The 15,294-nt window shown below is 51.9% G+C and overlaps 9 protein-coding genes across 9 annotated transcripts; 5 read left to right on the top strand and 4 right to left on the bottom strand.

Moving 5' to 3' along the window:
• Positions 1-1,190: 1,190 nt before the first annotated feature.
• K489DRAFT_302094 (cysteine proteinase) lies at positions 1,191-1,799 on the top strand (the record flags this gene model as incomplete). Its single annotated transcript, XM_033600444.1, has 1 exon — positions 1,191-1,799. A coding segment is annotated over one exon (609 nt), but the record flags the coding sequence as incomplete, so codon positions are not given.
• An 886-nt stretch (positions 1,800-2,685) lies between these two features.
• K489DRAFT_321547 (DUF775-domain-containing protein) lies at positions 2,686-3,330 on the bottom strand (the record flags this gene model as incomplete). The annotated part of the gene is made up of 1 exon (XM_033601554.1): positions 2,686-3,330. The coding sequence occupies one exon, from the start codon at positions 3,328-3,330 to the stop codon at positions 2,686-2,688; it is 645 nt and encodes a 214-aa protein (XP_033458858.1).
• A 252-nt stretch (positions 3,331-3,582) lies between these two features.
• Positions 3,583-5,375, top strand: K489DRAFT_381821 (uncharacterized protein). Its single transcript, XM_033605221.1, has one exon. The coding sequence runs from the start codon at positions 3,750-3,752 to the stop codon at positions 4,932-4,934; it is 1,185 nt and encodes a 394-aa protein (XP_033458857.1). The 5' UTR covers positions 3,583-3,749; the 3' UTR covers positions 4,935-5,375.
• K489DRAFT_322184 (RNA polymerase) lies at positions 5,083-5,599 on the bottom strand (the record flags this gene model as incomplete). The annotated part of the gene is made up of 2 exons (XM_033601606.1): positions 5,083-5,188; positions 5,271-5,599. 2 exons carry the CDS (start codon positions 5,597-5,599, stop codon positions 5,083-5,085), a joined length of 435 nt encoding a protein of 144 aa, XP_033458856.1.
• A 519-nt stretch (positions 5,600-6,118) lies between these two features.
• K489DRAFT_321948 (uncharacterized protein) lies at positions 6,119-6,835 on the top strand (the record flags this gene model as incomplete). The annotated part of the gene is made up of 1 exon (XM_033601580.1): positions 6,119-6,835. A coding segment is annotated over one exon (717 nt), but the record flags the coding sequence as incomplete, so codon positions are not given.
• A 168-nt stretch (positions 6,836-7,003) lies between these two features.
• Positions 7,004-7,474, top strand: K489DRAFT_300665 (ankyrin; the record flags this gene model as incomplete). The annotated part of the gene is made up of 2 exons (XM_033600409.1): positions 7,004-7,228; positions 7,271-7,474. Coding segments are annotated over 2 exons (429 nt in total), but the record flags the coding sequence as incomplete, so codon positions are not given.
• Positions 7,475-7,699: 225 nt separating this feature from the next.
• On the bottom strand, positions 7,700-10,889 carry K489DRAFT_381819 (ATP-dependent protease La). Its single transcript, XM_033605220.1, has one exon. The coding sequence runs from the start codon at positions 10,768-10,770 to the stop codon at positions 7,933-7,935; it is 2,838 nt and encodes a 945-aa protein (XP_033458853.1). The 5' UTR covers positions 10,771-10,889; the 3' UTR covers positions 7,700-7,932.
• A 1,349-nt stretch (positions 10,890-12,238) lies between these two features.
• Positions 12,239-13,918, top strand: K489DRAFT_381816 (uncharacterized protein). The gene is made up of 8 exons (XM_033605219.1): positions 12,239-12,377; positions 12,430-12,659; positions 12,710-12,717; positions 12,774-12,953; positions 13,007-13,091; positions 13,150-13,250; positions 13,308-13,586; positions 13,642-13,918. The coding sequence occupies exons 1-8, from the start codon at positions 12,284-12,286 to the stop codon at positions 13,724-13,726; spliced, it is 1,062 nt and encodes a 353-aa protein (XP_033458852.1). The 5' UTR covers positions 12,239-12,283; the 3' UTR covers positions 13,727-13,918.
• On the bottom strand, positions 13,642-15,107 carry K489DRAFT_381815 (Metallo-dependent phosphatase). Its single transcript, XM_033605218.1, has 2 exons — positions 14,098-15,107; positions 13,642-14,023 (listed from the first exon to the last, which is right to left on the bottom strand). The coding sequence occupies exons 1-2, from the start codon at positions 14,806-14,808 to the stop codon at positions 13,961-13,963; spliced, it is 774 nt and encodes a 257-aa protein (XP_033458851.1). The 5' UTR covers positions 14,809-15,107; the 3' UTR covers positions 13,642-13,960.
• Between the last annotated feature and the right edge of the window lie 187 nt (positions 15,108-15,294).

Genomic DNA, 15,294 nt, shown 5'->3' with positions numbered 1-15,294 from the left:
TTGCTCAATCACGTACGATCCTCAAACCAAAAGGTCAACGAACACTATTCGACAAGCCTTCTTCACCGCCTCGACCAAAGCAGTCCTCACTCCCCGGCTCTTTCGAGCAATCCTCTGATACTCTGGTGGAGCCTAGCCCTCCACGTAAAAGAAAGATGGATGACATGCAATCTTCCAGTGATTATCCTTCGCACAATCAGCAAGTCGTATCCGCTAACGTCCAGCTTCCATCCGATCAGCTCTCTATCACAGAGATGCCTGTGCGCCAAGTGAATGGAATGCCGGTCAGCCTCTTCTCGAGGGCCTCTTCATTTATTCAGTCATGGTGGCGCAGACTATTTGGCCAGACAGAATATGACGAGGAGCGAGTCGCAGTGGAGTCACCCACGAATCGTCACAAGCGCAGAGCCGTCTCGCCATCTTCGAGAAGTTCATCGCCTGTTCTTTCTTCGCCACCGCTGGTTGTTACACAGCCTATCGAGGTGATCAAGGGCGAGTCTTCATCTCAAGATGAAGCGCCTGCACGTGACGTGCCTTCAGAGCTGTCACATGCTCCTATTCCAATCATCAAGACAAACAAAGTTCGCACGGTTGCAGCCCCGAGGGAAGCGCCTATCATCCGTGATGGCAAGACAATGAAACAAATTCATGATGACCTCACGGCTGAGGCGAAGCAACGAGGCGTCGCCATCTCACCAAATGATCCATCCCGCCGACGCAAGCCGGGTCCGCCTAGAAGGCCGATGCCTGCAAGCACACAGGCACAAATCTCATCTCGGCGCGAAGAGCGAATTTCTCAGCTCATCGAGATCTCGCGGAACATCATCTCCAAGCAGCCCGCTCGCCGTCCTGTGAAGCGCGGCATATCCTTGAAGGAGAAGCTTCGCCTCGCTGCAGAGGCAAGGAAGGCCGCCGAAGCAAAGAAGCAGGAGAAAGAAGAAGCTATCTGGAGGGAACAACTTGAAGCTGAAGAAAAGCTGAATGCGCTCGATGCGGTCGAGGCTGAGGCTAAGCGCCAGGCCGAACTCAAAGCTTCAATCGCAATCACCGACCCACTGATCAAACCTCTCAGTGAGCATTGGACGGCGACCATTGACAAGACCTTGTCCATCAATAACCCCAGCCGCCAAGTGGCAACCCTCCTCGACGGCAATCCTCTGTACAAACAGGATTTCGACCGTGTCATCGCGCCGGGTGGTAGCAGCTCAGGCACAGACTCCTGGCTCAACGACAACGCCGTCAACGGCTGGTACAAAGGCATAGTCGAAGCCAAAAAGGACCAAATCGGTTGGAAGAAGAACTCCGCCACGCCACCTCCCTTCGCCGCCATGAACACCGCCTGGCTCAACAACGTCGAAGCCAAAGGCATGAAGAGCATCGCCCGCTGGTCGAAGCGCATGGACTGCAACGGCGCCAAGCTCCTCCAGTGCGAGAAAATCTTCTTCCCCATCAACGGCGGCTCTCACTGGACCCTCCTCGTCATCAACCCGCAAGACCACGCGATCGAATATCTCGACAGTCTCGGCGGCAAGGGCTCTCGCTACCTCCGGCATGCCCGCGACTGGCTCGCGATGGAGCTCGGTTCCGCCTACCACGCCGACGACTGGTCCGAAATCATCGACCGCAGCTCGCGACAGGGCAACATGGACGACTGTGGCGTCTTCACTTGTCTGAATGGCCTCGCCAGCGCCAAGGGTAGAGATTTCACAGAAATCACACATGCGCGCATGCCGCTTGCCCGACGCATGATTGCCGCTGTTCTCTTGAACGGTGGCTTTACAGGAGAATTACAACTTTGAGAATTGATTCTCATTACATCACTATAGAAACGCACTTTTACGAACAGCATGGGATAGAGGAGTTCTTTGGATTTGGGATGGGAAGCGAAGAATTTTCGCAATTGCATTTCGGCATGGTTTTGGAGTTTTTGTCTTTCGCTTGGGATGATACCCCCTTTGTGTTTTTTCGGGCGGCGTTGACGGAGTGTTTCCTTTTTTGTGTCTTGGTGGAGGTGGAAAGAGTCGAGTGTCGTCGGCCCCCATTCCAACACCATGCCCCCAGCGACTCGAGACCCCGAGAAGGCGTGTGGTCCATACGTTTCGCTCCACCGTGGCTCGGGAGGCGCGTTTCCGGTTGCAGATTGAGCTCTTTCCTCCCACCCTCCCCTCCTTCCAACTCCGCGTTTGCAACGCGTTCGAGAGGAAGCGAGAGGGGGAGGGGGAAATCTCTGATCTCCTGGTTGTTCCTTCTCGGCTGCGAGAGCGAGGCGATGGATCTTGCTGGTATCGGTTCTGATCTCGTTGCTTGGGCGTGGTGGGGGGTTCGGCTTGACCTCCTGGGGTGTGGAGAGAGGGAGTGTGGCTTGTTGGTATTGAGATTCGATTTTCTTTCTTCTGTTTCCTGTTTCTCTTTCTTCTTCTTTTTGAGAAGAGCCCTGGAGCCTTTGAAATGAACTTGTTGTTTTTCCAATCCATCTGGACATTGGTAATCGGTGCTATTGAGCTTCCGGTCAGTCATCAGCGAGAATGATTCTCAGGTTTGTCGTCGATCTGGCTCGAATCGACCATTTCTAAATTCTCTTTAGTTGTATGGGCATGGACGATGATCGTGCCGTACACTTGCATCGAAAGCGAGGCGGTCTGGAGAGAAACAACTTCTCTCGATAACACTGCCCTCCTCGCCTTCTCAACCCTCCCTCTCAAGAAAACTTGGGTCTAACTCGACTTTCTTCTCGAATTTCGTCCACCAGTCCTGGAATGCCTTCAGGGGCACGGTATCGCTGCCGAAACTCGCGAGGAAATTAAATGCGTTTCCGATAATTCTCTGCGCCAGGACTTTCGTCGTCACCCGCGCATCATTGACGGAAGACGGAGGATTCGTCCGGACCAATGCCGAAGATGGAGGATTGGTCTGTGTTGCTTTTAGGGTCGCGAGTTGGGCCTCGACGTTTGCCACAGGTTCGATGGATACCCCGACGACGATATCTCCTGCGGCCGATGATGATGGATTTGTCATGGATGAGGAAGAGGAGATGTCGTCGACCATGACGTCTCCATCGGGATCGGCGGCGCCGGATTTGAGGCCGCTGACTTTGAAGATGGCGCTTTCTTTCCCCGGGCCAATTGCGCCGAGGAGTTTGAATTCTTGGGAGGGCGGGATTTGCACGTAGACGGTTGCGGCGGTCCCCGGTGGAAGTTGGGTCCCAGGCAGGAGGAAGACGACGATGTGGTTGAAGGTTGGACTCGGTGGGACTTTGAATGCGAATTGGGCTTCGGTCACGGCTTGGGGGGTTGCGTCGACTGGACGGCCGGAAATGATGAGACCGAACATGTTGGGTGGGGTTACCGTTATTTCGGTTCCTTGCTTGCTTGCTTGAGGATTCAATTGAACTTTTTGATGAAGTCTAAAAACGATGAATCTCTCTTGATCTTATGTCTGCGATACACTCGATAGCTCGTCAATGTCGCCGGCTCTTCAAGAATGTTCCAGCATGAATTGGCAACCCTAGCGCTTTTTGGGTTGTGCTTCACATATGCACGACATTCGAGAGATCGGCCGCTGCACCGATCGGACCCTGAAATGAGGAAGTCTCGCCGCATGGGTGTCTGTCATCCCACCTTTGTCTCAATGCGTCTGGCCTACAGTCATCTGTCATAGCTTGTCTATCACCCTCGAAGGCATAACAATATTGACTTCAGTCACATCTTCAAATCGCTCTACGTTCAATCGACAACCTCGATATCTTCACCATGTCGTTCGACTTCAACAGCCTCAAAGATATGATCTCGAAAGAGATGCCCCGCTGGCCCACCGCCCACCGATCCATGAACCCCGACGAAGACTTCGAGCAAGCAGAGAACCCCGTCATGCCCGATTTCGACGGCCAACAGCCCATCACAATGGATCTTACCGAGCCGGTGCCGATCGCAGAGGGACCGAAAAGCAACCTCGACCTCATAAACGAATGCGACAATTTTCCGCACTACCAGACCAACCCAAACCTGTTCTTCGCTCATATCAACACATATTACGCATTATACGTCAAAGGTTACCCGGATGATGAATTGGGATACATTCTACCCTCGGTCGCGAATGTCCTCAAGGGTCTACCGGATTGGACATTGAGCGAGGACGAGCGAAGTCTCACGCTCGACGGAGGCAGCAATGAGCAAGAGCGGAGCAAAATTGTAGCTTCAACAACCAAGGCCATGGCCGCGACCGGTCATTTCAAAGTATTGAACAAATGGAGAGATGAGCTCTACCCTGTATATGGACCAAAGGGGATAGTACTCTTCAACATCGAAAGAGCAGCAACTGCCCTGTTCGGGGTAGTCACATACGGCTGCCATATGACAGCATACACCAAGAGAAAAGGAGAAGATGGCAAAGAAGAGATCAAAGTTTGGGTCGCTAGGAGATCTGCAAACAAGCAGACCTACCCAGGAATGCTAGATAACACGGTGGCCGGCGGCATTGCGACCGGAGAAAAGCCCTTCGAGTCGCTGGTCCGAGAGTGCGCCGAAGAAGCCGGTCTGTCGGAGGACACTGTTCGAGCAGGAGCCAAGGCGACGGGCATCGTGTCATACTTCCACATTCGCGATCACCGCGCAGGAGGTGAGACCAGATTGCTGCAGCCCGAGGTGCAGTACGTCTATGATCTTGAGCTGGCCGAGGATGTGATTCCCAAGCCAGCTGATGATGAAGTAGAAGGCTTTGAGCTGCAAAGCATCGCCGAGGTCAAGAAAGCCCTTCGCGATGGAGAGTTCAAGCCCAATTGCGCACTGGTCTTGCTCGATTTCTTCGTCCGCCATGGCTTCCTGTCCTACGAGGACGACGAGAATTACACAGAGATCGTGTCAAGACTGCATCGGAAGTTGGAGTTTCCATTGCCGGGAGTCGGAACAGCTCGCAATCTCGCGGCTACCAATGCGTGAAATATGGTGAAGAGTAGGATTTCATCCGGTTTAGCAGAGCAAGGCATGATAATGATACCCATGAATTACCAGAGTATGCCTTGGGAATGTGCAAAGACCAGATCCTGTGACGTGACGGTCGTGGCTCAACAATTTTCCGAGCGATCATTTATTTCTTCATGAGGAGGTAGACGTAGTCGATCTTGAGCGGCGAGAGCTTCTTGTAGGGGCCGTCCAGACACATGAGTAAGCCTCCGAACGAGACGTAAACCTTTCTGCGAAACGGAAGCAATCGTTGTCAGCACTCAAGTCTCCGCACCAGCCCCATTCCAACAGGAAAAAGGAAGAACAACTCACATCCTGTCCCCGGTCTCCGGATCCTCCACCTTATACACCTTCCCGTAACAGACATAATCCCACATATCCGCCAACGAGGCCTCATTCGGTCTGTTCCCGCGCCATCCGCTCGCAATCTCGTCTTTGCTGCCGTCGAGGTTCAACGTCGATGCGATCAGGACCTGGATGTTCTCGTTCGTCTCGATGGGGTAGAGCTCGCTGTTGATGTCGAGGATCAGCTTAGTCGCATTGTCCAGGCTGGTCGCGTCGATGCGGTGCACGCGGTCGTAGACATCTTTGTTCACTTGCGAGACTTGGAAGGATTCTTCGTAGAGCTGGGCGTCGGCCATGGTTGTTGGATGTGATGCTGGGAAATTCTTCGGGAAGGTTTCGGCTTGCGGATCGCTGATTTGGAGAGTAGCGCGCGAAGTTCGGGAGTCGTGAAGTCGTGGTCGACGTCGAGAAATATATGTGCGTGGAGTGTGAGGTTGTGGTATTGGCAACCAGGGAAAATGTTGCCGGCTTCGACCTCAAATCGCGGAGCTGCGGGACTGCGATGACTAATCACAATCCACGTATCTCATGCATCTCATCACTCCAGGGCTTCGAAAGAACCTCACCTGAGCAAGCTGCAGATTGTGGCTTGGTACGACTTGAGAGAGTCACGCCGCCCGCTATGTGGTTCGCAGCCGATTGTCGTGATATGGATGTGCGCTCTTACGTTCGAGTTTCTGTTGACAACCTCGTAACGCTGTGATCTCGTCTTGATCTTATGGATGTGCGCTCTTACGTTCGAGTTTCTGTTGACAACCTCGTAACGCTGTGATCTCGTCTTGATCTGTATCCCGCCTTCGCACAATCGGCCTAAAATGCGACTCATCAATGTACAAACACTACAACTAACTGAATTCCTCGATGCGCGCCAGCGGCCGAAGTATGTTATTGCCTCTCATCGCTGGGCCCCGGATGAAAGCAGCTTCAAGGATCTTAGGAAAGGCCGCAACAAGCACTATTCCGGATACAAGAAAATCGATGGATTTGCCCAGTACATCCGTCAATCTTACCCAGCGATAGAATGGCTCTGGATAGACACATGCTGTGTCAATAAAGAAAGTGATGCAGAACTGTCGTATGCCATCAACTCAATGTTCGATTGGTATCGGAATGCCGAAGTCTGTGTCGCGCGACTTGGGATCCTGCCAAGTAATTACACGCCTGAACAATTGAAGCAAGACCAGTGGTTCTGGAGGGGCTGGACACTTCAGGAGCTGCTCGCGCCGCGCGTCGTAGTGTTCGTAGACCACGACTGGCGCGCCATTGGACACAAGGGTATCGGATCTCAGGGTACAGGGCCAAATATAGCCAAGGCGATCGCCTCGATCACTGGAATCTCGGAGGCAGTGCTGGGAGATTGGGGAGCAAGTGTGAACCTGCGCCTCGAAGAGAAGATGAAATGGATGACTAACAGGGACACAACCCGGGAAGAAGACATGATTTATGCCTTATTTGGCATCGTAGGTGTCTCGATGAGCGTCATATATGGCGAAGGAAAAGACCGCGCCTCCGCCCGTCTGGTCGCAGCTATTCATTCTCGCGATGATACTAAGCAGAGGTTTGGAGAGCAGCATCAGCACCTACTCAACGATCTTTCTTCGTCGACGTCCACTTCGAGCGAAGGGCCACGGTCCATTCCGAACAAAAAGCCGCAGTCCTTTTGGAGCAAGATATCCATAAGTTCGCTCAGTGGGCATTTGGCACAAATGAGAAAGAATGGACGCGCCTTGGAGAAGGCGGTCACTGCAAGAGACTACCAGGCTCTCAAAATGCTGCTTGATCGTGGCATCGATGCAAACAGTCGCAGTGGACCGGGAGAAAGTGCGCTGATCATGGCTTGCAAGTTGAGACGCATTGATCTAGTGAAGGCACTGCTGGACGCTGGAGCGGACGCCAACACCATAGCTCTTTTCGAGTATCATTATGTTAGGGCTTATTATAAGTATACGCGCCACAAGGTGACCGAGAATGAGACAGCGCTCGGCGCAGCTGTCGTTAGTGGACACGTTGAAATAGTACATGCCTTAATAAATGCAGGGGCTGATGTTACGACCCCAACAGCAGGGACCACCAGCAGAGACCTTCTTCATGGAACTCCGCTGGACCTAGCAATATGCTGCGGTCATGTCAGTATAGTCGAAGTGCTCCTCAGTGCTGGAGCTGACATCAACACTGACAAACTCCGAACATGGGACAATTTGAATCACAATTTCCGTCCGGATCCCATGCCACTGTACCGCAATCAGATACTCGCAGAGCTCGAGGATGCAAGGGCTAAAGACATTCTAGCAGGGCGAGCAAACGAGAATTAGTGTATATCGTCGGTAGCGATAGGAAAAGACGAAGTTTAGCCTGTATTAATGGCGAAATAAAGCTACAAACGTTAAGCATAGTTGCGACACTATAGAAGCCATCAATTAACGGGGTCTTAAATTTCCTCTCGAGAAGACGTTCGGTGCTAACGTGCGCATAGAAGGACCAGAAACGATTCGTCTCCATCGAGATCAATGTATTAACCCTCAAATACAATCAAAAAAGCTTGCTAAATACAAAGAACATATATGAGGCCGACTGGCCAGATGCTAATGGATTCAATCTTCTTTCCCTTCTTAGAATTTGCAAAGCATGATTACAATCGACTCTCCATTCCACTCCAGCCACGTTGGCCCGGCCATTCAGCACCAGGCCAGACATGGGGCAAAGCCTCCCAGATATGTCGGACGTGCACAATCTCGAGGCCCTCGAGGACCTCAGTCGGCAGATCCTTAACGTCCTTGCGGTTCTGGTCAGGGAGGAGAACCTTCTTTACGCCTGCACGGAGTGCGCCGATGAGCTTCTCCTTGATGCCGCCGACGGGCATGACCTTGCCGCGGAGAGCGACTTCGCCGGTCATGGCGAGTGTAGGCGGGACTCGCTTGCCGCTGAAGAGTGAGATCAACGCGACGGTGTGTGCGAGGCCAGCGGATGGACCGTCCTTGGGAATAGCACCCGAGGGACAATGAACATGGATCGATCGCGATTTCATAATATCCTCACTGGGGTCGTGGGTCAGAGCTAACTCGTAGGCGTGGCTCTTGACCCATGAGAGAGCGACCTCGACAGACTCTTTGAGCACGTCACCAAGCTTTCCAGTAAGTTGCACACGACCAGAGCCAGGCATGTCAGCAATCTCGATGAAGAGAATGCTACCTTGGGAGCCGGTGCTGTAGGCGACCAAGCCGGTGACGACGCCAGGTTGAGAGTTTCGTGCGGCGATCTCTTGTTCATATCTTTCAATTCCAAGAATTTCCTCAAGATCGTCGACTGTGACGATGGGCGAGAACGCTGGAAGTGTGTTTGTATCGCGCGCTTCCGCGTATTGTACTGCCTTGGAACGACACACGCTGCCGATTTCTCGCTCCAGATTCCGGACTCCAGACTCCAGAGTATATGATGTAATTACTTTGTCGATGACCTCGTCTGACATCTGAACATTCTCTGGCTTGAGGCCGTTGGTGAGAACTTGCTTGGGGATGAGATGGCGGGTGGCAATGTGACGTTTCTCCAAGGTAGTGTATCCGGAAAGCTGAATGGTCTCCATACGATCAAGCAGAGGAGCTGGAATGGTGTCGAGGCTGTTGGCGGTGGCGATAAACAGAACCTTGCTGAGGTCGATAGGAATGTTGACGTAGTGGTCGACGAAGGTAGAGTTTTGCTCCGGATCCAACACCTCTAGCATAGCCGCTGATGGGTCACCGTGAATAGATGATGTGCCAACCTTATCGATTTCATCGAGTAGGATTACCGGGTTGGCCACACCGACCTTCTTCAAACCATTGACGATGAGACCTGGCATGGCAGCGACATATGTTCGTCGATGACCTCTGATTTCTGCTTCGTCACGCACGCCACCAAGAGAGACACGGTGGAACTGACGACCGAGTGCGGTGGCGACTGACTTGGCTAGTGAAGTCTTGCCGACGCCAGGAGGCCCAACAAGCAAAAGAATCGGCGATTTGTCGACCATCTTCTTGTGCTTGAGGATCTTGACCTCCTCTGATGTCTGTTCCCGCTGAGCGCCCTTCTTAACAAGCGCAGTTGAAGTGGTAGCACTTTCTTGTTCTGCAGCAGCAGGCTGCTCTTCAGTAGTCTCCTTTGCCTGAGTGGCGGCAGTAATGGCTTGAATTTGCTTGTCGAGGTCCATATTGACGGCTTGCTTTAATTTCAATACGGCAAGGTACTCCAATAACCGCTTCTTGACCTTGTCCAGTCCGTAGTGATCATCATCAAGTTGCTTTCGTGCTTTGACAAGTGTGCTGCCATCGAGATTGTCTTCGGTCATCTTGGACCATGGAATTTCTGCCAGATTTTCGAGATACGTCCGGCAAACTTGGTGCTCAGCCTGTGCAGGATTCATCTTCGCCAAGCGCTTCATCTCACGGTCTGCGACCTTCTGTGCCTCGGGAGTTAAACCTGCGGCAGCCAACTTCTTCTTGAGCTCGTCCATCTCGTTGTTTTCATCATCCTGAGGTCCACCCGCACCGCCCATGCCTGGAGGTAGGCCGTTTCCGGGACCTTGGTTGCCACTCATTCTTCGAAAGCGAGGATCGCTGCGCAATTGATTAAGAGTGTCGAGGTCGATGACGCCACCCTTTGCTGTGTCCTGACTGCTGGTGATTTGCAGAATTCGGCTATTGCTCTGTATGCTGGCGATTTGGGTCTGAAGAATTTCGATAATGCGTGTCAGGCGATCGTGGATCGAGACTGCGGACAGAATGCGCAGCTTCTCTTCGTGAGAACAATCCACCACGTTGGTCATGAAATCTGCCAGTATGCCGGCTTCCTGTAGATCCTTTCGCACGATGTATAGTTCTAGTCGTCGAGCGAGAATCGGTGAGAGTGACATGCTAGGCCCTCGTGGAAGGAGCGCAGACAATCGAATAAGCGCAATCAGCTCACGGCTGAGTTGCTTCAGGTTGGCAAACTGAGCAACAACGACGTCATCATTCTCAGCAACCTTTTCCTCCTCGAAGACGGTCACCTTGGCCTCGAAATATGGTCGCTCCCGGAAGACCTTATCAATCTTAAATCGTCGGACACCTTCCACCACGAGTACTAGTTCGCCAGCACGACGGCCTTGCACTCCCGTGACTCGTGCCAAAGTTCCATACTGGAAGAGATCGGATTTGCGCGCCGAGGCAGGGTCTACCTGAGAAGTTGCCCGCTTCTTCTCCTTCTCTTTGCCTTTCGCATCGGTGTCCTCGATGAGTCGCTTGCCATCGGCGCTGAGGTATGGACTGTTGATCGGAACGCACCCAACAGTGACACTCGAGGGCTCAGGCCGTGGAATGGCAGCTTTGCTGTAAATGTGTGCGAGGATGGCGGCGATATCTGCACGGTTCTGTAGCGGAATCTTGGTCGTGACGCCGGGTAGCAGGACCAGCGAGTGTGGCAACGGTACCAACGGCAACGTCGCACTCGGCGCCATGATGGGGTATGTGGTGTTTGTAAATGATGGAGTCAGGATCTGTTGAACTTGCCGTAGGGGAAGTAGTTTGACTGCTGTTTATAAATCGGTTTCACGGCGATGTCTATCACGACGAGTCATCTACGCAATAGAAGCACCCAGAACGTGGCGCATGATCACGCTTGAGGTGACCTCAGCCGCGGTTGGCCTCGCTCCGAGGTCGCCTTATTGCCTGAGGCATCAATCTGGCGATGAGCGCAACTGGAACCGTCTTGTCTCTGATCGGATGGATCATACACTAGTCCCCGCGTCAGATCGACCATTAGATACCTACCTAGGTACCTAGGTATGTATACCATGGCTAAAAATATCAGCACATGGCTTACGCCTGCAGGACAGGAGGCTTGGTGATCATCACTGCACTGCACCTTTTGCAAGCATCCACCTTCCATTTCTCAGATAAGTGTTCTTGCGAGGTGAATATGAGAGACAATAGGAAATCTTTAACGTGCGTATGCTTGTCGCCAGCGCGATCAGGCGAAATTATCTTCAAATCGACATCAAAGGTTCTTCCAGTCGACCTCTGCGTCATCCCTGTGTAAATCGCCACCATTGCTTTCACACAGTCCCGGACTGGCCGAAGGCTAGATGAGGTGGTGGTTCCCACATCATCCTTCACGAAGGCACTATGAGAACATAAGCGACTCTCTGCCTTAGCGCAAGTATCAAAGTCCAGATGGCCTAGACTCGGCTGACCTTCTCCAGTCTCAGTAAAAAGACCTCGACTGAACTCATTCGATCGAACCTTTAGTCTTTTCGGTGAACCATAGAATATAAGCTCACCCTTGTGCTTACCAAGGTATGGTCTAACGGCATAAAAGACGATCCAGGAATAAGCCTCCCTCATTCTCACCAACACTGTGTGTACACCACCCGTCTCGCCAGAGGGATTAGTCCTGGAGCAGTGGCTTCGAATCCTCCTCGCAGGAGTTGCATACAGCCAGATCATCTCCGCGGCATGGCTTAAGTTCTTGACATTATTCCGGGTGGTCTTCGGAGTTTCGATCGGATCACCAAGGAGTGGTGTAAGAGATGCTAGCGTGAGTACTATGGGACTTGCAAACAACAAAATGGCAGCTCGGTCGCAGTTCCCGTAGGCTCAATTTACTTAACCGTCCGCAGTGCATGACAATTAGACGAGTGCGTGTCGCTGTGGCAGTGTGAAATTACCGAGTATATCAAGATCAGATGCCGCGGACGAAAAGCCTCAGACATGCCATCCCAAATCCTGTCAGCACTAAGCCTCGTTTACAAAATACGCACCTTCAATCCTACCTAGCACTGTGGGTCATTCAGCCACCGATACATCGGGGAATTCATGATGCGGGATGCCAGATGTAAAGAACAGTGTCGTCTCTAGACTGGCGAGAAAAGAGACATAAATTAGACTTGTATCGCCACATCTTGTTGTTCTCACATCTTCCCTTTTCATCAATCTTACATCCTCAAAATCCATCTCAAGATTTACTCTGCAATGGCTTTCTCTCTTATTATCTTGAGCTGTGCTTTGCCAGCACTAGGGGGCGTCATCGCCGAACGAGCCCCGACTGTCTCTGCTCAGTTTCTTGGTACGTTTAGATAAGCTGTAAAGTATGATACGTCAATTGCTGACGTGCAAAGGCAACTACACCAACGCGTACAACCCGAGCACCTCCCGTGATTTGGGCTTCACCGGCAAGATTGGTGGATCCGTCATCAACAGCTTTGGTGACACTGGTCTGTGTCGTCCGGGCCAAGTCTGCCCTCCAATTTCAGCCAACTCAGCTGGTCTGGGACTGTCTCCCGTCTCATACAAGGACACACCAGACTCCAGCAAGCCAAGTCAATTCTGCAAATACTTCGATTATGAGGTGAGTGCTATCTTGTCTGTTCAATACACCTCTGCTAATTACTCTTACAGCCCGCGGAGTGAGTTTAGTAGAAAGATGCATGGTCTTCAAACTAACTGATGCGTATATCGTTAGCAAATGGGGCATGGGAATTACTAACGTGGTTCCAATCTCTGCAACTGCTGGAGTGATCTTCACTCTTCCAAACTATCGTGGACCAGGAACTCCTTACGGCGGATCGATCGTAGGTGCAGGAACCGGGATTGTCACCATTGATGGCAAGACTGGAACTCCGACCTGTCTGAGAACTTCCCAGTGGGTTGTACCAATGATTATGATTCTGCATAAATTCATCTGACATTTCATAGCTACATTTGGGATGGCCCCACTGAGCCGTGGTATGGCGACCACAGTGCCTTCCTCGACGCCGATGGTGTCTATGTTTACGCTATGGTGAGAATTCTCCGATCAGATATCTCACGTCGGTATATTTTTATCTGACAGGAATTAGGGCGGATCGAACACTACTAACTCCAAGGGCTCGTACTTGTGGATGGCTCGCGTGCCTGTTGGTCAAACATTCAACACCAGTGCCTACCAATACTGGAACGGGTGAGCTCTGATTGCTATCGTCGCTTGACGGCTCGAATATTGATTGTATTCATTCAGCTTTGTCTACGGAAACGCACGTATCAAAGCCTTGCAGCAGTACTCTCTGATCGATACCAACTCCAAGTCCGTCCAAGATGGTGGTCAAGGACAGGTCAAGTACAATCGTTACCTCGGGAAGTTCGTCTACGTCTACACCCCTGCCAGCGGCCTCAGCACCGAAGTTCGCATGCGCACCAGCAGTAATCCGCAAGGCCCCTGGAGCGACTACACCACCATCTACGATTCTAGCAAGAGCTGTTCTGGCCTTACTTATGGAATCGTATACGATGACAATTGGTTCGTCCTCTCGACACACAATGTTTCAACGAGTTAATCTAATTTTGTCCCCCAGGTACGCAAACGACCAGAGCGTCATCATCCGTTACACTTGCTCGGCGGCCTTCCAACAGTCTGTGAAGATCACATTCACCAAATGATGAAGTGGTAACCCGCTGAAATGACATCCGACTCTTTCAGGCTCAACAAGAAATTCATGCGAGGCTTTGTCTCGCTTGTCTATGCCTTGTACATGCTATGAATATAAGAAATATATTACAAACACCGGCCAAAACGCCGTCATAAATCTATAACAAAAGCATCCAGTGCAACATCCTTCTTCATCCCATCTACCACTGCTGCATTGATCATCTTCGTGCTCTTGACTGGACGACCTAATAGTCGTCGGATACGAGACCATGCGACCGCAATAGCCATGAACGGAAGAGCTTCCCACCCTCGTGGCCCATCCACAATATCGTCGTGTAGAATCTGCGCCCCATCAAACATGACCGTTTTTTTCGCCACGAACGACATGAATGTGTCCGAAGACCATAAGTTCAGGCTTGACCCTCGCGACTTCAGCACGAAGATAGACGCACCCAGCAGAAGGTCTGATGTCGTTGAATCTGGCCGGCGGGCCGTGTGTAATGAGGATGTCCGTCGATGAGGGCACACGATTGCTCCACACATCTTCCTCTCGTGGATATTGAAATGCTGAGTTGCCATACTGGGGCGTCCAAGGTGATCCGAAGATGTTCAAGGCGCGTTTGCCGTCTGCGCATGATAGCCTGATGCTCTCATCTTGTAGATAAGTCACCGAGCCGAGATCGAGGTCGCGTCTTGTGCGGCCCTGATAATCTTTATGTTCTGGTTGTTTTTCTAGGAATACCCCGTCGAATAGCAAGTCGTGGTTACCGGCTATAAGGATCTTGTGCTCGTATGGTTGAGACGAGAGCCATGTGAGTTGCGCCTGGACTTCATCAAATGTGCCCCACTCTGTGAGGTCTCCCGCGTGGATAAGTAAATCGCCCGACGGGAGTGTAGGGCGCAGATTGTGCGTGTCGGAGATGCAGATGATACGTACCGCCGGCTGCGCCCGGCAGTTCTTGGATTCACGGACGCTCGAGGCCCCGCTGCCGCGGAAACGAAGTAGATATTCTGCTGCTCGCCTCAGGGGTTGTCGATGAAGCTGGACACGAAGCACAGCGGACTCTTGGGAGGCGATCGTGGGCGATTCCATCAGAACTCGTCATTGGTCTTCAGAGTCAATGTCATTTTCAGCCGTGAGAAAATAAGCCCGGATAAATAGCCCAACTCAATGAAGTAGATGTGGTAGAAAGTGCTCCAAGACGCCCGTGTCGAGGGAGTGCTTCACGTTGCTGGCGGTTATAACTTCAGATAGCGAGGCCTCATTATGCGACGGATGCCGCCAATTATCTGCATGTGTGCCTGCAAGGGAAGAGGCTCGCGACCCTAAATTGAAAAGCGATACAAGCTAGTTGCCTGGGGTATGGTTGTCAAGTAGACAAAATATATTTCCAGACCGTGAAGAAAAGATATCGGCGCTTGTTCCGTGCGGACGGCCTGGTGGAGTGAGACGTACCGTGAAGGCGATGAGTCCAGTCGGGGCTTTAACGTCAAACACCAGAGCGCGGTCCACCCCACGGCGTGGTCCACGAATTACGTGTCTACCACCTTTAACACTGATTATCTCAACCAATACTTA

Source organism: Dissoconium aciculare, assembly GCF_010015565.1.
Source record: "Dissoconium aciculare CBS 342.82 unplaced genomic scaffold K489scaffold_8, whole genome shotgun sequence".
Lineage (NCBI taxonomy): Eukaryota > Fungi > Ascomycota > Dothideomycetes > Mycosphaerellales > Dissoconiaceae > Dissoconium > Dissoconium aciculare.
The sequence above is the reverse complement of the archived record's forward strand: the minus strand, read 5'-3'. Positions and strand labels throughout refer to the sequence as shown.